We start from the raw sequence: 22,958 nt of genomic DNA on the forward strand, positions 1-22,958 counted from the left end.
GAGTTGGTTGTTCACACATGTCCCAAACAGAGGGGGGACTGTCCCTGTTGGACGACAGAGGGGGGACTGTCCCTGTTGGACGACAGAGGGGGGACTGTCCCTGTTGGACGACAGAGGGGGGACTGTCGGAGGAAAGACATGACGTAAAAACAAGACGACGCAGAAGTGGCAAACGAAGCAACAGAGTTGAGCCCTATGTTGACATTTTCTTGCTTTCATATTAACGCTTCGTGCACGGAAAATATTGGATGACAAGGAAACGTGACAAAGCACCTGTCGCAGGATCTCAATCAATCAATCAATTTTTATTTGTATAGCGTCAACTCATAACAAGTGTTATCTCGAGACACTTTACAAAAAGCAGGTAAAATACCTTACTCTTTGTCTGTTAACATTACAAAAAGCAGGTAAAAGACCTTACTTATTGCTATATTACAAAGACCCAACCTATCCATCATGAGCACTTTAGCAAAGCAGCAAAAGTTACAGTGGTAAGAAAAAACTGCCTTATTAAAAAGGCAGAAATCTTCGGCCGGATCCCCGGCTCATGACGAAACAGCCTTCACAGGCCTAGATTGTTCAGTCATCACCCCGCCAGCTCGCTTATTTTCCTCAATAATTCCCGCTGCGTTCTCACATCAGTTCATCCCGACTTCACATGAAAAATTTACTTGGGGGATGGCAGGAAAATTTCTGTGTAAAGTCGGGGAGAAAGATCGAGGTGTTTGTGTTGTGTAGCTCAACCTGACATTTTCAGGAAGTTTTCAGGAGCTTTGTGCACGTGTGCAAGCACCATCAGGACACGGTGCGGATGTTCTCGTGTCGTTAAGATTTCTCTTCTACTGTTTCTCACATGAAGTTAAAACAATTGAAAGATGATCAAAATTAGAATTGACCATATTAATTAAAATTGTGATAACACACTTGCTGGACAGTTTATTCAAAGGTCTTTTGTTAAGATGTTCAGGCCTATTCTGTTGGGATCGTATCCATTCAATTCAAATCCAGGTTTATTTATGACAGCAATGTAACCCCTAATTCATGTGGGTCCTTAGGGGGGCTCGGCTTTTATAGATGAAAGTATGGAAAAACGCTTGGGAACCTCTGCTTTAGACTTTGTGACTCTAAATCTTAACCAACTTGAAACTGGACAAAGAAATGTCTCAAGTAGGGATGTTCTGACGAATCTCCTAGTCCGAGTTATGAGTTGACGCTATACAAATAAAAATTGATGAATTGATTGATAGTTGGTACAGGGTTTTAAATTCAGACAAACTGACTAGCCAGGGTGATGACATTTAACCACTGAGTCAACTAAAAGCACACATCCCTGATCTCCACTGTCTTAAACTCAACTCCGACTAACTTGAAACTCAAATTGCATTTGGCAACGTTGCCATTGAAGTTGGACGTGTCTCCATTGAACTGAAACCTGGCGGCTTTCTGAGTGAGTTTCTGTTTCATCTGATGTAGAGTTAACCAACATGGGACTAAAAATCTGAATAAATCCATGAAGTCAACTCTTCAAAATTAAATCTCATGTCAACAATCCTGCATTAATCAAGTCATTTTTGTTACTGAGCCTCCAGCAGGCTTCAGTGTGAGGAGTTGATCCATGACACCACAGGGGGATCGGGGGCAAATTGTCCTTGAGTTTAGATTTATAGCTCACATGCACAAAGACTGAAGTCAAGTTTAAAGTCTCTGCTGCATAACTCGTTGGTTTTGAGCTCGCTGCGATGCAACCAGATCGTCTTCAGCTCTGTAGTTCAGACACACACCTCACCAGCTTTACCTCCAACAAACATGTCCATGACCTCCAGAGACCCGACATGTTTCAAAAAAAGGCTTCAAACTGTACTTCCTGTCTTCCTCATTCTCTTTCATTGTCTTCCTCATTCTTTGATTTTCTTCCCCCTCTCTGGTTCCTGCCTCCTTCTGGTAGTAAAGGGTGTGTCAACAAAGCGGCGTCGCCAACAGCTTTACTCCAATTACACAATATATAATCCATCAATGCATAATCACAAACGGAACGATTTGTGAGTAATAACCATTACAAGCAGGTGAGTGTGATGTATTGTAAAAAAACACTCAGCATGTTGAGTAATGACTTTTAACTAAACAAGCCGGGCTGGTTTCAAACACAGCTCTGTAAGACTTCAGTTTGCAAACAAAGAAAGGGGACTTTTAGATAATCTGTTTTAGAACATGTAAACTGTCTCAGGTTGTTTCAAAGGACTACATGAAGACCTGTAGTTAGCACCGCAGCTCGCACTAGAACTGGCAACTAACTGTATCAGTATTGACAAAGTGGACCTCTGCAAACGATGATTTTCCCATAAAACAAAATATCAACAAAATATCTTTTAAAGCAGCGGCACAAGACCTTCATCTTAATGAAACTTTAATATAATAACTCAACCATACTGTGAATATGAGCAGACCAGCTTCCAGTTATTAAAACTCCTTCAAGTGTCAAAAAGGAAAGATATAAACCTTAAAAAGTAGAGCCCGACCGATAAATCAGCCAGCCGATAATATCGGCCGATATTAGCATATCCAGTGACTATCGGTATCGGCTACTTTATCGCAGATATTAGTAGATTTATTCACCAGTCAAAAAGGGGTTTCATTGTGTTACACTAGCAGTTCTCTTTCACCAGCAGAGGGCGCTGTATGGATTACAACAAGCATGTGAAGCCGGGATGCACGTACATGCGCAGTTACTTTCCAGTTGCGTGACCATCTCTTCTTCGTAGTATATCTTTTCCACAAGTGTTTGATAGCAGCAACGTAATAAATGTGTTTATCCATCTGGATCAAAGATCGATCTTTGATCTAAGATATCGGCAAATACATCAGTATCAAATTTTTTCTCTCCCTAATATCGGTATCAGACCCAAATATCAGATATCGGTCGCGCCCTACTGAAAAGTGCAGGTAATTTCAGTGTTTTCAAACCTGGAGCCTATCGGGGCTCCACATGAAGAATAGCTGCACACAGTTTTGCGATCACTCCACTTGATTGCTTCAGCCCAAAACAGGATGTAATGGCTGCAATATAATCCCCGCAGACAAATGCCCCCAATTGAAGTGTGCCCACTAAAAAGTGCATGTTTTTTTTTTTTTGTCACTGACAGGCTCAGATTGTTATTCTAAGTGTCTGCCAACATTACCGAGAGGTTCCCTACAGAGAGGGACCGTCTTGTCAACAAGTGAGATAAAAGACGAAGCAGTTACACTGCTCTCTTCAAAGACACTGAACTCCTTTCACAAAAGGACCTTCTCCTTTTTTTTTTTTTTTTTCTCCATGTGACCGCTCTCAGAACAGGAGGAAGAGTCGCAGGTCTACTGCTGCCTCTATCAGTTAGTTATAGTGTGTGTCACCCCGATGCATGTCAGACTGTTAATAGATTACTGGATGGATTTCAATCTAGCAGATTTGTGAGACTCAGTTAGTTTCTGGTCGACTGCTGCCTTGATCAGTTATAGTGCTTTCACAATTGTACAAAACTCCTGAGGTTTTCAGGGTGAGCTGCATGTGTGAACTCAAACAACCACATTTTTCACTCTGACTTTATCTGAAGTTTCTCCTGCCTGCCCCCTGAGTATTTTTCCCCCCAGAGAGCCTGAGTGAGCTGATGTGAGAACACAGCAGCAAATAATCAGGAGAATTCACTTTGAGTGAGTGGGAGGAGGAGGGGGGGGTGACGGGTGATCGGTGCACGACCACAGACTGTCGTGCACACGACCGCCGCGATCTCCCTGCACAGAATTCAACTTCTGCATTGTGTTTCATATTCTCCAGTATGTTCTGCTCTGCTCTTTTGTTGATAGTGATTCTCTTACTCTGCTGCTTCATCCCCCCCCCCCCCCCCCCCTTTCCACGTTGCTCTTTTTACATCATGTCTTCCCTCAGGAGAGCCCCCCCCCCTCGTGTCCAATCGGGAGAGTCTCCTGTGTTGAGGTGTATTTGTGAAACAACCAGATCAGGAGGATTTCAGGGGCAGTTTTAAATGTTTCGATCCAAACCAACACATTATGCCTAAAAATTTTTTTTTTTTAAAACGTACAAGCAGGTGGACTAGTGATTAGCTCTATTCTACACGCTCCATGTACGGAGTTTGATGCCGACCAGTGGCTCCTTTACACATGTTTTTTTTTTTACCTACTCTCTCTCTGATTTTCAACTCTATCCACAGTCCTGTCTCTTAAACAAAGGCATTAAAAAAAAGCCCCAAAAATATATCTTTAAAAGATTAGATTTTAAAGTAAACATGCAACTCCCTGCATGGTTAAAAAATATAATTGTAGTCTTCAACATAAAAAGGTCTCTCTCGGTTGTGATCCTTCCTGTGATGTTTTCATTCGCCATAATAACAATAACGATCTGAGCCTGGCGAAAAACGAGCACTTTGTGTGGACGTACTTGGATTAGGCATGTATGCCCAAAGGGAATCTGCTGCAGCCATGACAGTCTGTTGTGTGTCCGTCAGCTGAAGATGTCTACTGGACGGAATCCAATACTTTGGACTTTGGATTTTAAAGAAATAGGGCACAGGTTAAAAAAGAGAAACGTCCTGAATTACACTGTAACTCGGGATCCTTAAGGTAATGAATGGTAAACCTTTTACACCGCCTTTGAGCCGCTGAAGCAGAATATTCAGCCTCTCATTACTTTGATATTCTCCGTCTTATGATGGACTGACAAACACAAACTCAGTGAAGCATGAAGATCACTTTGCGTTGTGCACAGACAGAGAGAGGCTTTTCAAGACGCATGAAGGACTGCCTGCGTTAATGCCTTAAAACGGATTAAAAGGAGGGGGGGGGGGAGAGATCGACGACTCCACATCGAATGGCCCAGTTGTTTGTGATGGCATTCTGGAAAAAGCCCCAATTGAACCGCGCAGCAAATTGATCCACTTACCTGCAGTTTGGCGGCGGATCCAACGTAATGTCAGCCAGTTCCTTCTGAATTCTGAAAAAGCAAACGAAAAAGTAAAATGCGTCAAAATCTGAGCCCGATGAAAAACTTTAATTAAAAAAGGAAGAGGAGGAAGAGCTTCTCTGTAAAATGACCTTTTTGAAAAGCTTTTTCAGGCCATAACTTTCTCAATAGCTTAAATTGTTGTGCATTGGATGGGGCGCTCAACAACTCTTTATCACACATTTTTATTCTAATAAAATGTAAAGTGTAAAACAACATCTCCACCTGACTTCAAACTTAGGTAGAACTCACCTCTTAGCACTAGTAGAGAGGAGTTTGGAGGTCTTGCTCATGCTGGCTTTGCTTTCACGTTTCTTGGACGAGATGGTGTCTTGCTGTAGTTGTTGTTGTTGTTGTTGTTGTTGTTGTTGTTGCTGCTGATGCTGCTGCTGATGATGATGATGGTTTGAGGATGTAGAGGAGGAAGAACTGGTGCTGGCACGGGAATCTTCATCCGACATACCGAGCCTGGTGGTGGAGGAAGACACAAGATTTAGAAAAGGAACACACACAAAAAAAACTGCCATAACCCCATTTCTAAAAGCAAGAATCAAAGCTAAGAGTCTGGTTTAAGGGCAGATGATGACAACTTGAGTAAGACTTGACATCTTTAAAAAAAAAAAAAAAAAAAGAATCTCCAGAGTGTCCTGTCAAATTCGGCATCAGCCAACACAGTCACACTTCATAGAAAATGCTGTTATTCTCTCGTTTCCTGCTATAAATGTTTTTGAGCGTCTATTTAGTTGTCCATTTCGAGATTGCGTGAACTGTTCAACTGTCTGATGGTAAAGCTGTATGCCGAATTAAACAGCAAGTCCTTGACGACACATTTCCAATCACATGTCTCGTTTCACAGCGTTGAATTTGACGCCGATAAGCGAGTGAACCTTAAATGTGAGATTTCTCAAAGGGAGTCTCGCACACTCTTCTCTGTTAATGTTAACGACTTTAGGCTGTGACCAATAAATCCCCCGATGCAGTCAGGGACTCCATAAACGCTTCCGTCGGTTTAACCACACAGGCCTGGACCTGACGTTGACCCGGGTTAACTGGATCCATCAGTTTTAAATCCCCACGATGTGTGGATGTTATTGAAGTATCCGTCTTATCTCCGGAGCATTCCCCCCCCCCCCTTTCTTTCATTACGCTGAATTCTGACCTCGGGTAAAAAAAAAAAAATTGTTGCAGTCGGGCGTTATTTTTAGCCTTGCCGAGCTGCGACAAAGGAAACGATTTGGTGAAATAGTTCGGCTAAAGGCCTAGTTCTGCCTGACACCACCGGTGGTGGTGTGGGGGGGAAACACGACACGCCAGACCTCTGCTCCGGATCTGAGGCGAATAGGTCGGACTGGAAAAGCAGAAATACAATCGACGGGGCGATGTCGCAGTCGGCGGGGGGGAAAGAGAGAGAGAGAGAGAGCCTCAACACTTAAAAACACCTCAACAATTTTTCCAGGCGAATGAAACTTTCACCTGAACAAGTCGGCGAACACCTCCAGCCATGTCAACGCGTATCCGACGCTTTGAACGTAATTCAAAACAAACACGAACACGCCGTTTTTTTTGTTTTGTTTTTTGCTTAAAGGGATTCCTCGCGTTTCAAAAGCTATATCCGTCGACATGCAGCTGATCTCAGTGCAGCCAGTCACAGGATGGACCGACTCCTAAAATTCTCCTTTGAAGGCAACACGGATGCATTCACGGTCCCCCCCGCCCCCCAAACACGCCATCTAAAAGACACACATAGCATTGAAGCATGTAATAGTATGCGCTGTAATACAAATATTGAGTATTTGATACCTTTCTTTGTGTGTGTGCACAGCTTATGTGTGTGTGTGCCTCCGCCGCCTGGACGCACCAGTGTGTCAAGACAGCGACGACGACGAGAAACACAACTTCCGGTCATCATCTAAGAAATAAAAGCACCGACGAGCGTACCCGTCGTTTCGATGAAGACACGAAAAGACAAGAGAAAGGTTAATAACGCTGAAGTTTAGCATTAGAAGTCAACACAAGGAAAGCCTATTATGTAACATTATAAAAGTGTCTACCACTCACAAAATAAAAAAATAGAAGAAAAGGTACGAGGTAACTCAAGGTGTCAAAGATCAACATCGCAAGGTATGCCACATCTTTAATTTATAAGGTAGCTTTTTTTATGACCGGACAAGTCACAAAAAAAAAAAAAAAAAATCGCAGCGTGTATTTTTTGTTGTTGGTTAAAGCAAAGAAATGCGGAAAATCTTAGAAGATCTTGCCTATGCCTGAATGCAAATCCGTCTGTAATCCCGATGCTAATTACTTGGCTCACACTTTTCAAGTTCATATATTTTGTTACTTATTGAGAAAGTCGTGTTTGAAAACTGAAACTTTTCCCACACACACACAAAAAAAAAACTAATTTGGAAAAAGTCTCCTAATTGAATTTTCTGAAACAATTTAATTTCGGCCTATTTATAAAAAATCATGTCAAAAGTGCCACTGAGTGATGCAATGGGCATATAATACTATCTCAGGAGACCCCATGTAGGCTGATCGGATCCCCCTTTACGCACCTTTTAAGAAAAGACAATCCGGGTTACAATTACAATTCACTTAGCAGACGCTTTTATCCAAAGCGACGTACATCAGAGAGTAAGTACAACACTAATCCATTCATACACCGCCACTGAAGCAGCGGGAGCAATGCGGGGGATCGAGCCCTCGACCTTCTGGTTGAGAGGCAACAACTCTACTGAGCCACAGCCACAGGGGGTTGCATTGTTTGTAAGCTTAGAGTTTCCCTTAAGTTGTTTTGCTTCTTTTTTAAATTGTTTTGAATTGTTTGTACTCGTGTTGTGTTTTCCTCGTTTATCTGGGTCTTTGTAGTCATCTTTGTTATCTTTAAGAATGGTCTGTGTATGTTTGCGGTTGTTTCAGATCTTTTTTGTTGTTGATGCCTGTCTCCTTGTTTTTATTGAGGCTCTCTGTGTTTTCATTTAGCATGTCTCATATTTGTCTGAGGTCTTTATGTGGTTATTGTATAGCCTACTTCCAGTTGCTGATTCTTAGGTCCCCTTCCAGAAATCCATCCCTGAGCTGAGGAGAAGCCTTGTCGAGTAGTCGCATTCCTCGAGGTTTGGTGCTTTTATTTTGTCAGGGCTCAACAGGCCTGCATCCGGGACGATAGTGAGTGATTCACGTGAACTTGACGCTGCCGCTGGGCGCGTGCCTCCTCTCGCCGGAAGTGTTGGTCCAGCAGCAGTCAGGCGTCCCTGACATTGTCATCTACATTCATCTCTTTCTTATCTTTAAACAAGAGTCTGTGTGAGAGGGTGACGCCAAAGAATTCAAATGTCAAAGAGACGACAACATTTAAAAAAAAAAAAAAAAAGACAGAAATTAGGTTTTAAAAGAATCACAAGCTAGAAGCATTTATTTCAGCCCATTATCAGGAAAGAAATCCCTTTAACCCAGACCTGTCTTAATGTGAAGACTTAATATACTTACTCTAACCTCACTGCCGCTTAGACTTTCCTCCTGCTTATTACATCCCTGCTGCCTTGGATACTCTCGCCTGCTTGTTAATATTAATTATTGAAAGTGAATGTTTAACTTCTATCCTACCACTAAAACAAGGGCAGAGTAGAGTGACAGTTTTAAAAAAGGCCATTATGCCGCATGTTGAAGTGGCCTGGCATGTGAAATGGGCTGTCGGTTAAATTAATGTTAAACAAAGTGGCTTCTAAGAGACGTGTGCAAGAGTTATAGAGTCACACTTTTAGCACATTTTTGGAGCGATTGGCTAACTCTCTTGCATCTTCAGAGACAAACGGCAGAGCGTTTTCAACCAGCTCTTACTCATTTTCTTTTTCTTTTTTTATGTGCAAGAACTGTGAAAATAAATCTGTATATTTTGTAATTGGGACCCAAAGACCATTACAACTTTCACTGAGGTCACTAAAGTTTAATCCACACTTCAAATACTGAGCAACATTTTGAGTTCCTTTAGTGTGGAAAACTTTCCAGACCGATGAAGCTTTTCTTCTTAAATGTATGCAGTGTGAACATTTTAGATATAATCTCTTTCTTTAAATTATCTTATTCAGGGATTACCTGTTCAGCGGGTTTTTTTTTTTTTTTTTAACGTTATTACACCATTAGTGTTGATTTTTGGTAAATGTTGCATCACTTCTGTCTTCTGTCTTTTCTCTCTCCCTCCCACCACAGAGTGTGAGGGGTAGGTGGTGGTGGTGGTGGGGGGGGGGGGGGGGGGGGGGGGGCAAAGGGAGGAAGATTCCCCCCCTCCCCCTCCCCCGATGTGTCAACCATAATTAACTCTGCCACTGTTGCTCCACTTTGCTGGTTTTGCAACGTACTCCGAGCCTTAAAGAAAAAAAAAAAAAAAAACACAGAAAAGCTTTGTCTGCTGCTCAGAGCGAGGCGGACACGTCTGCTGTGAAAAGAAACATCAACAAGTGTGAGTTTGTTCTCTGGTGGATTCTGTTTTCATACACACTGAGAGGCTGCGTCACACAAACACAAACACACACAGACAACAGCTACTTTTTGCGGCGCACTCACTCTCCTTTTCTGTTCCGTAGCAAGAGGCATTCTGAGAAATGTAGGAATCGCTCAAAAAAAAAAAAAAAAAGTAGAAATTGACGCGGCAGAATCGAGGAGAATTCACACTGCAGGTCCTGTGATGCTTTCAAGCGGCAACCTCCAGTCTGGATAGATTAAGCCATAAGGAAGATCAAACTTCAAAATCCTGAAGTTTGTCGAGTGTCCGCTTGAGGCTGGCTCCAGGAACCCTGAAAGTCACAAACACACCACGGGCAAAAAAAAAAAACAAAGCAGCAAGCTTTGATTGATATTGTGAATCTGTGGAACTACACATAGCGTTGATATGAAGGCAAATATTCTTATTATAGAATCGTATAGCTGACTGTTGCTCCGTCCTCCATTTCCATGTCGTTCTTTTACATCATGCCTCAGGAGAACAACCTGGATAGTCTCTGATGTGATTATCTCCGCTGTGAGGTGCATGTGTGAACAACGACATCAGCAGGATTTCGAGGAGTGCACGGCTCTAAATGGTTCTTGTAAAGCCCCTCAATCTCCAGTAATAACTCCTGTTTCTATGGAAGACTATTTTCCCTGAAATCAGGGCGTGTAGGAGTTCACACTCAGGCTTTCATGTCTGCAGTTAACAGTCCGGCTGCTTTCATGCAAACCTGCAGCACATTAAACCTGGACTGTTCCGTCCACACGAGGTGAGCTTGACATAATGTCTGTGCTGCTTTCCTTTGAGGGGAACTCAAATGGTGTTTGAAATGTAGTGCCACTTAGTGCTTCAGCTCAAAGCTGCAGACTGAGGAAATGTGCCATTTGAACTGAAGTTACGAGCGAGCAATCAGCAGAGTTGTGCTCTTTAGGACATTTCTAATTCATTACAAACACATCAGGGTTGGACAATTAGAGGAGAGTGTCAAATAAATGTGAGAAAAGGTCAAATACAGCTTGATGTAAGGATGGATATTGTATGGTTGTATAATAATTTAAAGACACATTAAGCTCTCTGGTCCTATAGGATGATTCAGGAAACCCTTTTTTTTAGAGCAAGTTACAAAGCTAATTTCCTCAGCTTTTTAGGGCAAACTCACACTAGGCAAAGATTTCCCGTGCCGCGCTTTAGCACGATTGAACACTCCGGGACGTGTATCCGTGGCTGTGCTCGTGCCTGAATTTGTACCTTGCCGAAACACACTTCCTCCAAGTGTGCCAGGGCCAAGGAAGAGCACTCACACCAGTCAGATGAACTGGACTTTAGGGGTGAAAAGTGCTTGGGCACGGTGCGGATTGCCTAGTGTGAGTGCGCGCTTAGTTAAAGGCAGGGTTGGTAATTTTCTCCAGATCCACTTTTTAAGATTTTGGTTGAAATTGTCTTTAGGTCCTGACAGAAATCAATAACTCATGTTCTCTGAAAAAGGAACAAAGAAAATCCGTCATCTGTAGCAGTTTGTAAGAATGTAAAAACTTTGACCAATGTCTGCCACGAGGTACCAACCTGATGAACCAATCACACGCCTCCCTGTCTCCCTGCTCGCTCTCTACCCCTTTGCATGCACTAGCCCACACTCAGAGTGCATGTAAGTGAGGGGCGTGGCTTTTGAGGGAGCACAAATGGATGAGGGATTGCTTCTTTCAAAATCATGCTATTTTTCAAAAATGACCAACCCTGCCTTTAAGTGTGGCATTAACAGGGTGTCTGAATGCTGATTAGTGATCCTGCATAGACAAAAAAAAGGTTAACATGAGGAAAAAAAAAAGAATGGGTACAAATAAATGTGCAAAAAAGACAACAGACGTGTACAATTAAGACATCTTTCATTAAATTCAACTCTGAATCGACCTTAGTTTTGGAAATAAAATGAATAGGTAATAAAAACCAGAGCTCTCAGAGTTGTGACCTTGGAAGAGCAGCACGTCTTTTTTTTTCACACAGTCCTGGTGATGTTTGACCACATCCTTAGCTAACAGGGGCGTCAAAGCATTAAAGTCAGACCATCAGAGCAGAAAGCGTTCACCTGAACGGACAAATCGAGGTGCCTTTTTTGTTGTGCAGAGAGCAGGAGCGGCAGTTGGATTAAGCAGCACGAGGAGAGACGAAGCCCTCCGTTCAGTGTCTTGCAGGCCGGTACTGGAGGTGTGATGATGCAGGAAATGTTTTCTTTACACCCTATAAAGTCTAAAGCCCATTATGGAACAGCAGAGAACAGGATGTAGAGAGATAAAGTCATGCTGTTCTCAAAGCCAGAGGGCACGTATTGGAGACACAACAGCCCAGCGTGACAAAACAAAGCCTCCTTATTCACCTCCATTAGACCCCTGTGTGAGGACGGCAGGGGGGGGCAACACAGAGGGATCAGACAGAAAAAACAAAGGACCCTCCAGCGCATCAAAAAACTTTGAAACAGTGTCCGGCAGTTCACCAATAAAATACAGGCAGACATGTTTTATTGGATTATTTTGTAGCTTTATCCACTGTTACCTGGCTGATGAGTAAGAACATGATTGCAGCTGTGCCGCCTCTCATATAATAGCTGTTAAAAGAAGTTTTGTATTTTGATTGACAGTGTTATTTTCATCTGTCAATTCTTCAAACTGTTGCTCAAAGTTGAATTTCAATTGCCATATTTCGTAACTTCATCTACGCCCTCCTGAAAATTTCTAGAAAAGTGGCAGGAGATGTCGGTTGCTTGTTCACACATCGCACCTTTAAGGCCCCCGATTCACCAAGGAGATCGCCGGCTGCCGGTCCTAGTTGGACCGTCGGCGAGAGGTCGTCGCCCTACTTTTTGCAGCGTGTCCGGCTCCGTCGCCACCCGTCAGCGGCCGATGAGAGGAATCTCTCTGATTGGCTGTTGGGAGGTTTCATTCATCTCCAGCTCTCGACGCAGGTTCAGGAAAGCCCCTTGAGCACGCCGCTGTAGCATCCATGCTTTCACCCGTTTGAGCGGTTTCTTATTTGTCGCCTCCGCCTCTTCTTTCCTTTTTCCACTAAAAGACCAAGGGCTGTAGTCACCCCTCCGGATGTGTCTGCAACATGAACGACTTCATTGCATGGTTGGTTCATCACATTCCCCTGCAGGATTTCCAGTGTCTTAAACATTGTTTTTTTTTTTCAAACTCCCATTCATGAAAAAACTAAATGAGTGTTCAGTTATTCAAGTAGATGAGATATCGCTCTTGTACGAGTAGCCCTCATTCAAGTCACAGGAGAATTAACATGAGGTCACACAACATCACTTTCACAATCTCATCTGTGCTCTCTGTGGTGAACCGTCATTTCTAACAGGAAGTGGTCCTGAGCGAGGAGCCTGCACCCACTGTAATCACGTACACTCGAACCTCTCTCTCTCTCTCACACACACACACACACACACACACACACACACACACACACACACAGAGTCACACTAAAGGAATAGAGACAGAGAGTATCACATTACAGCCAGTGTTTAATCGAGTATTCAATGAGTATGTTTTCTCACAAGGCATTAAATGTACAGCAAACTACCACTATCGTCATACATGGTGATGGGCTCACTCCATGCCGGAAATAATACCATGACTACATGTCCACTGCATGAACACACATCCTGATGCCATGCACTAATATCGACCATGAGCTGAGAAGAAAATGAAAACAAAGAAACGCACTCGCTCGGTCCGAGCGCTTTCACGGAAAAAACCATCACATAAAACGGGAATAATACGACGAGGGTGGCGACGATGTTATAAACAATGCAACGACAATAAGAAGAACAACAAATCGACGAGAACAATAACAGTATTAAAGCTTTTCATGACCATATCAACATTCAGTGTATTGGAAAATACGATCCCAATAGACTCTTTGTATAAAAAAGAAGCTTTTCAAGTCAGCATGGAACAAATAACAGTTCATTTCTGCGGGCGGGCGGGCGGGACAGGGCGGGGGGCGGGGTGGATGACAGGAGCGGGTGTGCTTCCATAGATTTAGGAGAAAGGGGTATATGGTGGTGGTGTGTGTGTGTGTGTGTGTGTGTGTGTGTGTGTGTGTGTGTGTGTGTGTGTGTGTAAGGTAGGCAGAGGGGGTCCAGGAGGAGGCGTGCAGGTCTATGTGGCGTAGCGTTTGGTCCACTGTTTGGCTATCCTGTCGTGCTCGGCTCTGTTGGTCAGGTACTGTGTGGCGATGCTTCCAACCAGAGGGTCAGCTGTCAACACAGAAAGACAGAAAACATCAGCGTTTCTATACGTTTGTTTCTTTACACTTTTTTTTAAAAGGTGTTCCTGGATTCATGATATCAACAGAAGAGCGGAGAAGAACACACTGAGGAACAGAAAACTGAGTGCAGGAGTTTAATCACAGAGTGGACAGAGATCGTACCGGTTGCATGCATACAATCACCTCCCCCCCCCCCCCCCCCCGACTCAATGGAGGGGAATTCTCCTGATTATATCCTGCTGCGTTCTCACTCTGACTTTCTGCAGAAATATTACTAGTGGGGGTCGCAGGAGAAACTCACCCTGAAAAGTTTGTCAGGCGATTTGTGCAAATGTGGAGAAGGCTACAAAGACAGACACTCAAGCAGAGAGATGAAGACTTCAAACATCAAAGAAGGTAAGATGCAAATCACGTCCAGTTAGCTTTCAGCTGCATATGAAGGGGAATAAAAGAGCCCCGAGGCGTTTTTTAAAGCACTCAAGAATCTGGTGTTCTAAAATGTAATTGGCAGATTTTTCCAGAGTCTTGGTGCAACTAGGGAGAGGGCAGAGACGTTTTCAATGTGTCTGTTATAGATAAGAAACAGTTTGTGTTCTTCATGTACCCTTATTCGATTTTTATACTTTTATGTAGAAACTCGTGCCATCCAAAGGGAACAGACTGTTTTAGTTCATTTTAATGTAAACATCAGATTGTGTGACGGAGGGAGGGGGAGGGGGACGCTATTTCAGCCTTTAGAAATCCACATCTGTGACAGTCATATTTTATGTATAAGGACACAGAGCATGTTTACACAGTCCCCAGTCACACTGTTTGACATCCAATTACCTGACGCAGCGCATCAGAGCCTAAAACGGTGCGGAAACCTGCCGACGAGCACCTCTGCTCATCAGCATGCATGGGAATTTTTATTAGAACCTATGAGAAGCCGCAGGAAAAGCCGTGCGTCAAGCAAATGGAGCTCCGTCTTGCGGAGTGAAGCTTGTAGCGTGTGACGGACAGCGCCGCCGACAGCCGCTTTTCATCGACAGCTCTGTAAAATGTGCTCGCTGCTGTAAATTACAGGTGATCACAGCTGGTCCAGCAGCAGCAGCAGCAGCAGCAGCAGCCGCCGTCGTGTCTGTTGGTTCAAACCCGTACGGTCAGTAAACAGCCTCCGTTATGAATCCCCACCGGCTCCTCCGTTGATCACGCTGATGCTCGACTCATCCTGCTGGTCAATTTCTCAGTGAGGTGACATAGAGAGGAACACACACACACACACACACACACACACACACACACACACACACACACACACACACACACACACACACACACACACACACACACACACACACACACACACACACACACACACACACACACACACACACACACACACACACACACACACACACACACACACACACACACACACACACACACACACACACACCCTGCTCTGCTCCCGCGGGGGCTTGGCCACGCTGACGGAGCGGTGCGATGAGCTCGGCTGAGCAAGCAACACAAGCAGCCCCCCCCCCCGCTCTAATCCCTGACAGGGTTTCGATGATGGGGGTTTTTACAGGCTTATACTCATATTTATGGATGAATAAATCCACACATATCACAGCGTGTTGACCTGCAGCTGGAAGCATCTCACTTCTGATGCGACTGACGTGATGATTCAGGAAGTCTTTCACAAGCCTAAGGCGGCTTCGTGTCATGCTTCCCTCGTTTGACCAGTTTGTGCTAAAACTAAAAGACTGTCCTTTCCAGACTAGAAAAAAAAAAAAACGGTCAGATTTGAAGCTGCAGCAAGGCTCTGTTCCACACGTAAGACTTCACATCATTTGAGCAGCATCTGGTGGTGTATTGTTGACGGCCAACCAGTGCAAACCCTTGAAAATCTTCTTCCACCTGAAGAGCAGGTCCCTGGATTCAAAAAACGTGCAAAATGAAAACAAACGCAATGACGGAAGCTGCTGAAGATGAAAAAAAAAAGAAAAAAAAAAAGTGAAGCAATAAGTAGAAATTCATGCATGCAACTGCAACAAAAGTACACCAACCCAGAAACACCGATGGCCATTTCTCAGCCTCATGGTCCCAACAGAAATTGTTTGGACTGTTGCAGCGTTTTTGCCGTTGTTGGACTATTCTTTTTTTTTTTTTTTTTTTTATAGTTGCAAAAGTGTGGAAAAAGTACAAGTGCTAGAGGATACAAAAAATGAGTGTAGGGGGACAGAAAGACAGTTGCATAATACTGAACAATAAACTAGAGGAGACTTGATTGGGCCTGTATTTTACAAACCTCTCTGCCTAAGCAAGACGTCAACATTGTCTCACAGTTACTTTGGATGTACAGAGATGTGCATTTATAAAAACAGCCTGTTGGATGCTGGGGGAAAGAAGTGGATTTGTAGCTCACTGTTACAATGATTGTTTTCAATGGATTGGGGATGTAGAGTTTTTTTTTTTTGTTGCTGTTGAGAAAATCCAGAAGATCAGGAGACAAATATTGGAGCAGTTGGACCAACAGGTCAATCCCAGGGACAGAAAATGCTGCGTGTAGTTGTTTGGAGTCATTTTAAAGCAATCTCAGCTCCTTTTTCAGGGTTTGTTTACTTGTTTTCAGATCAGAGCAGAGAGCGCACTTCGGGGCGGCAGAGGACATAAAACTGTTTTTATCTCACACATTCTGATATCAATCCAGATAGCAAAGCCGTCCTTTCAGGCGCGCTGAGGTTTGTGTTATTACAGGTTTGACAAACTGACACCCCCCGAAGCTACGGAGGGAAAAAAGCCGACACTTTTATTATAAAAGACTGGCCGGATATCCGCACATATCAGTCAGATATACGAGGCGGTGCAGACAGCGAGACAGCGGCAGCGGCAGGATGAGGAATCCCTCTGGCTTTGTTAAAAAATTTAAGATTACTTTTTGGACGTTTCACAGGAAAAGACAGAGAGGAAAAAAGGGTTGACACCAGACAGAGGCCCTGGGCTGGATTTGAGCCTGAGATACACTCTGACAAGGAATGTGACTGCTGGGCCGCCCGAGGTAGAAATGTGCCTGTGGGACGATGTGCAGGGCTCGGTGCGGCATGACGGCGGCCTCGGGGAGGGTTGATTAACTGTCATTCCATCGTCCTCCCTCCCTTTAATGAGCCACATGCCAATGATCTCCGCCTGCATGGGAAAGGAGCGACTTCAGACGGAGGGAGGTGGAAGGATATTTTTAGGGTTCCCACATTCAGCTCTCGAGGCTGGGTGCAACAAAAAAAAAAACAACTTAAACAAGTGGAGAAAAGTGCAGCGGGCGGACTGATTTTGATGAGGCAAGAGGCAGAAAGTGCGTGGGTAACAGAAAGGAGGGGTGGCCATTTTTTTTTAAATTTTATTCTATATTTTGGCAGCGACGGGGGGTGTCAATCAAGCCTCCTTTGTATCGCACTTTAAAGGAATCGGTTCATTTCATCTCTCGCCTGCATCTGAAAAACGTGGAGGAAGAAGAGGAGAGGAAAAGCTATTCTCGTTTTTTTTTTTTTTTTTTTCTTTTCGCCCACGGAGGGAGAATATCCGCCGTGAGGTTTATCAAAGAGCGTTCCCCACAGAGAGGCCACGAGCTATCATCAGAGGACTTCACCATCCTCACTATCGCTCGTGCTCTTCTGTTACCATCTTTATTCAACTCTGAAATCACCTGTCATTCTGCCGCCCGTTTTAAGTCTCTCTGGCACATTTCTCACTTCTCTCTCTCTCTCTCTCTCTCTCTCTCTCTGATATTGGACTTTTCTTTTTTAACAGCTTTCGCCACCTCTGCTCGCTCAATTTAAAACCTCACACCTCAACACACATTAATCACGTTGCTAACGTAGGACATGTTGAACTGGAAAAGGGGGCTGGTTTTACTGGTCATATAAAAAGACGGATTGAATTCCCTCACCTCTCGTTTTTCTTTGCTGTGCTGGTAAACTGAACCATTATGGATCCAATTAGCTTTAAAAATGTCTCCTCGTTGACCGGTGTCAGCTGTTTACAGCGTTGTGTTTAGCCAGCCAGGCCTGGTTAAATATTGATTTGACTGCAATGAAGGGAGCAGGAATACTCCGGCTCACTGTTACAGAACATCATTGTAAGACGGGGGGGGGGGGATGCAAATGTTATGTAAATGATGGTTTCCACACTGAGCTTGTATAAGGGATGGGAATAAAAGAGAAGTCTGTTATGTTTGCTTTAGAAAGGCTCCAGTATGCTTCAAATGAAGTTCTAAAGGCGTCTGAAATCATCTTTTTTTAAAGGCAGAGAAGAAAAAAAAGAAGAGTGTCTGTTAAATGAAGTTGATCTTTCTGCAGATTCATGTTTTAGCAACGTTTAGAACCTGATCTCCATCCACACAACCACTCCTGGGCAAAAATATCCCATTACCATTCATTTGCATCCAAGTCAAGTTCATTAAAATAGCAATTTCCTGACAAACATGCAGCCCAAGGTGCTCCACAGGGAAACGAACTGACGCAAAATAAGAACATAAAAAGACAAACGCAAAAACACTGCATCCCATGACAACAAACGGGGGGAAAAAAAAGTTAAAAACACAAGTCTTTAATTTCCTTTTACATATTTTGAGAGAGCTTGGTGTTTTGGAACCATCATATGGAAAAATGGTTATTTGATCTGCTCGTTGTTTAACCCACTGTAGGTTTGTTTTACACCTGCACGGTCTCTATGTGACTCTGGTAGATTCCAGAGGATCCATGTGCATGTGTCTCTCTAGTCAATTTGCATGTTCAGTGCCAATTTTAGAGTCTGTTGGGGCCCTCAGCGAAAATCACTTGGGGGGCCCTCAAACCAGCGTTTCTCACTATTATGTCTGCCACAGTGTCCCGATGTTTACTCCTCTTCCTCTTGCTGCTTGTTTCTTCTTTTTCTCCTATAGACGGAGAATTCCTCTCCGTTCTGCTTTGTTGACTTTCATTGACAAACTTTGGTTTTCACAGCAGTAATGCTGCAACGCTTAGCTGGGCGATGAGAATGAGTGCTGTCAGATGGGGTCCCCTTAGGAAGGTTTCTTTAGGTTTCTTTTTTAGAGTTTGTCAGGCCTCACGGGCCCCCTTACTGGTCTGGGGCCCTACGCATGTGCCTGCCCTGCCTGTTGACAAGCAACGCCTCTGCTCGTGTTTCCACTAAGCTGAGCAGAGCAGATCAACCCGGACAGGAAGTGGGACAAGGGAACGTACGGAGCATCTGGTCACTTCAATCCATCACTTCATCGACACGTCAAAGAGCCTAAAAATGGGGGCGCTGGTGGCGCAGTGGTTAGTGCGCGCATGGACGGCTATAGTCCTCCAAGCGGGCGGCCCAGGTTCAAATCCGGCCTGTGGCTCCCTTCCCGCATGTCGTTCCCCACTCTCTCTCCCTGATTTCCGACTCTATCCACTGTCCTATCTCTCCATTAAAGGCACAAAGGGCCCAAAAAGTAATCTTTCAAAAAAAAAAAAAAGCCGAAAATGAGCATCAAATCGACCTCGTAAAGGCAGTAACCTGGTGTTTATAAGTGGTTCTCTCTATTCCTGTGTGACCTTGAAGATCTCCTGGGATCTTATGAACCCCTAAGTGCAGCTGCTCATGGCTTCACTCAGCTATGCTTACACTTCAGAGAAGGTGGGTTACACAGGAACAACACCACAGCGGAGACGTAACGCTGCACATACTGAGGAATGGGTTGGTAATTCAACAAACAAGTAATTCTAATTATCAACAGTCAGAACACTGAAGACAACGAGCATCTTAAAGTGTGGAACATTCCCTCAAACAGAGCTTCTCTTAGAGACACACGGAGAGAACCTGCAGGCACTGAATCCCGTCAGCAGAAGAAGAAGAAGGTTTATAGCCCTCACACTTTGTCTCTGACACTAATACACTGCTTTAAGGTTGTATGCTATTTGAGTCATCACATTAAAGACTACAATGGGACAAGGTTAATACATTCAAACTGCACTACTTTTCAACATTATGAAAGTTAAGCTTTAATTATTTATTTCAAGCTTTCCATTTGAAAGACAGATTCCTTTCAGGTTCAATCAGTAAAATGTGTTTCCCTTCACAATGGAGGGAAACGAACGAGTTCAACGAATCCAGTGGCCTTCAATGTTTTACTTTCCTTCATGTCGACTCGTGAATATTTCACTGCAGGTTAACAACTGAATGTTGGAAAGACATCCTTTATTAAGCCCTCAAGGGGAAATTCACTTTTACAATCTGCTCTTGAGACATGCTACACACACAGTGGCAATTCTCGAGTCTGTTGGGGCCCTAGGCAAAGATGTATTGAGAGTATGTATCTTCATCATCCTTCAGTGATTTTCATTGACAAATGTTGGTTTTCACGGGAGTAATACATGAGATGCTAAGCGGGGCAATGAGAGTAAGTGCGGTCAGATGGGGCCCCATTAGGGAGGTTTCCTACTGTCATTGCAAAATTTGCGCATTTTGTGCTACTGCTGTGGTTTAAAGTTTGTCAGACCTCGGGGCCCCTAAGTGGCCGGGGGGGGGGGGCCCCAAGCAGTTTGCCTGTTGACAAAGCGGCGCCTCTGTGCACACACATACTCTGAAACACACACACGTGCACACAACAGGATCCTGAGGTGAGATGTCAGAGTGGGGCGCTGCGCGAGTGCACATGAAGGAGCGTCAGAGAAGGAGCCTCGCTCAAGGGCACCTCGGCAGTGCTCAGGAAGTGAACTGGCACCTCTCCAGCTACCAGACCAATTTCCAGACCTGGTCCACATCCGGACTTTTTAAGGCTGGAGACCCTCCGGTCCCCAATCCAAACCCCTGCATCCACAGGCTTTTTTTTTTAAAACAGCAGGGAGAAGTTGTGTGACACGTGTCCACACCACACCGTGTCTGCCTAGCACCATTGATTTGCACCTTTGTGTAATGCCGCCTTTATTCAATGTCTGACGTGTTTCAATGGATTATTTTTTGTATCTGTGTGCTGTTCTATCCTTTGGTGTTACCTGCTGCTGGAATCTGAATTTCCTGAGGAACCTTCCCAAGGGATTAATAAAGTTCCTATCTATCAATAGGCATATCCCATACATTTAAAACTTATAAGAAAATGCACCAATTAATATAAGATACCATCTACAGAACATCTAGTCAATTCTAAAACAATCTTTTGAGGATTTTTAAGTAAATCCAGTACAGAACATTTAAATAATCAGGCCCAAATGATAAAACTCAAGAAGTTGTTATTTTTCACACATAACTGAAGCAAGTGACGTCACAGACAGTCTGTGTTTAAAAAAGGTTACAGGAGCGTTTCCCTCTCTGTAAGCTGCCCGTCTGCTGCTCTGCACAAAGAGCATGACTCAAACCGCAAAATGACACACTTCTACGTACATTATCCACACAGAATAGACGTGTCAGTCAAGCTGTCATGGCTCAAATTGGAGGGCAAAATGACGGGGAGGTGTGTGTGTGTGTGTGTGTGTGTGTGTGTGTGTGTGTGTGTGTGTGTGTGTGTGTGTGTGTGTGTGTGTGTGTGTGTGTGTGTGTGTGTGTGTGTGTGTGTGTGTGCTGCAGCTCTCACCAGGGTTGCAGTCAGTGAGCAGGGAGCAGATGGACAGCAGGACCTTGGAGATGGTGAGAGCAGGACTCCAGTTGTCCTTCAGGATGTCCAGACAGATCACTCCCTGGCTGTTGATGTTACAGTGGTAGATCCTCGTGCGAAACGTCACCTGAACACACACACAGAACAAAGACAGTTAGAGCGATACATTTGAAAAAGTTAACTGTTAAGGTTTTGAGGCGATGAAGAAAGACATTGACGTGATCCTCGGGGTGATTCTTACAACAGCAGAACTTGACTCAATGCCTCCACCAGCCAGTCGCGCTGTTGTTTACATTCATCAGCGTTCCCTACTTCAACGAGAGGGCAACTGTGACAAGCTGATTATGTCTAAAACCAATCCATTGCTCTGACGACATTACACACGTGAGCTGGCACAGCAGTCATTTACAGAAGGGACTAAATACCAGAGAACATCGATTGTGTACAGAAACGTTGCCAGTGCATGATGTTTTGCAATTTAGACAGTGCTCTCTCTCTCTCTCTTTGGCTCGCAGCACCTTCTGGTTAAAGACATGACTGAAGAGCTGACACTGGTGCAGTTGCGCTGCTCCCTCACAGTGAGGAGGTTCGAATCCCCGTTCCGACAGGCACTCTCTGTGTGGAGTTGCACGTTCTCCCCCGTGCATGTGTGGGTTCCCTCCGGGTACTCCGGCTTCCTCCCACAGTCCAAAGACATGCTCGTTAGGTTAATTAGTGACTCTAAATTAGCCGGAGTTGAAGGTGAGTGCGACTGGTTGTCTCTCTGTAATTGACTGGTGAAGAGTCCAGGGTGTAACCCCGCCTCTCCCCCAGTGACAGCTGGGATGTCATTTTAGACCCGGTGGAATCAAGAAGTACTGAAGTATTGAAAATGTTGACAGGGTAACAGCAACACAAGCAGCACAAGCTCATTAAGGAGTGACCTTGACCTCTGCTCTTCTTGAAACAAAGGCTGACCAGGAGAGGAAGTCCAGGCATTCTTCTGCTTCCTTTGTGACTGCAGCTTGCCCTCCTTTGTTCCTCCCGTAATTTATCCTCTCATTAAGTCCTCCCTTCGCGTCTCTTTTCTTAAACGAGACAAACAACAGTCGCGCTCTGCCCTCATTCCTCGCTGCTGGTCTTACTTAGACAGAGCAACACAGAGGACACATTCAGTGACGTGAAATAAAATGCAGAGACGGGGGCGTTTTGAGGGTGATGGGACGCGTCCCTCCTCTCCTGTTCTTACACCTCGGCTCGGATTGGTTAGCGGTGGCATGCTAGTGTTGGCAGCCGATGAAGGGGATCCTTGGCCCGTCTGTGTGGTCTCATTATCTGTCTGTAATCCGATCACAGCTGATGCTAATAGATAACGCTGCTTCCTCTGCGTTACAAAAGGTCTAATCTTGCATCCCCTTCTGTATCAGGAAGACATCCCTCAGCCTCTGGCATTAACCTCTGTATCGTTATTTTGCATCCCAACAGCTCTCGTTATAAAGACAAAATATGAGTGTATTTGTAGGGACTGCTTTAATAACTCAATCTGAATATTAACAGTAAATGTCACTGCCAACCAGCTGTTACTTTTCAAAGTATTTTAGACGGGAGCAGAACAGGCTGAATGATGGAAGTCAAAT

At 44.3% G+C, this 22,958-nt stretch overlaps 2 protein-coding genes across 4 annotated transcripts in view; both read right to left on the reverse strand.

The window, feature by feature from the left end:
• Positions 1 to 6,929, reverse strand: part of LOC132990574 (ubiquitin-conjugating enzyme E2 E1-like) — a 143,720-nt gene extending 136,791 nt beyond the window's left edge. For 2 of the 3 annotated variants that reach the window (XR_009676075.1, XM_061058853.1), the window contains exons 1-3: positions 6,464 to 6,627; positions 5,243 to 5,458; positions 4,931 to 4,981 (exon numbers count right to left, since the gene is read on the reverse strand). Coding sequence is in view for 2 of the 3 variants with exons in the window: in XM_061058853.1 (XP_060914836.1) it covers positions 4,931 to 4,981; positions 5,243 to 5,458; positions 6,464 to 6,612 (416 nt within the window). In the remaining variant the exon portion in view is untranslated. Of the gene's footprint in view, positions 1 to 4,930; positions 4,982 to 5,242; positions 5,459 to 6,463; positions 6,628 to 6,790 lie in introns of those variants that run through there. The other variant, XM_061058854.1, reaches the window with a different exon arrangement.
• A 6,046-nt stretch (positions 6,930 to 12,975) lies between these two features.
• LOC132991164 (ubiquitin-conjugating enzyme E2 E2-like) overlaps positions 12,976 to 22,958 on the reverse strand; it is a 66,068-nt gene continuing 56,085 nt past the window's right edge. The window contains exons 5-6 of the mRNA XM_061059792.1: positions 21,322 to 21,469; positions 12,976 to 13,731 (exon numbers count right to left, since the gene is read on the reverse strand). Coding sequence (XP_060915775.1) covers positions 13,634 to 13,731; positions 21,322 to 21,469 — 246 coding nt within the window. The 3' untranslated portion in view covers positions 12,976 to 13,633. The remainder of the gene's footprint in view (positions 13,732 to 21,321; positions 21,470 to 22,958) is intronic.

The sequence above is a fragment of the Labrus mixtus genome, chromosome 16 (genome assembly GCF_963584025.1).
Source record: "Labrus mixtus chromosome 16, fLabMix1.1, whole genome shotgun sequence".
Taxonomy (NCBI): Eukaryota; Metazoa; Chordata; class Actinopteri; order Labriformes; family Labridae; genus Labrus; species Labrus mixtus.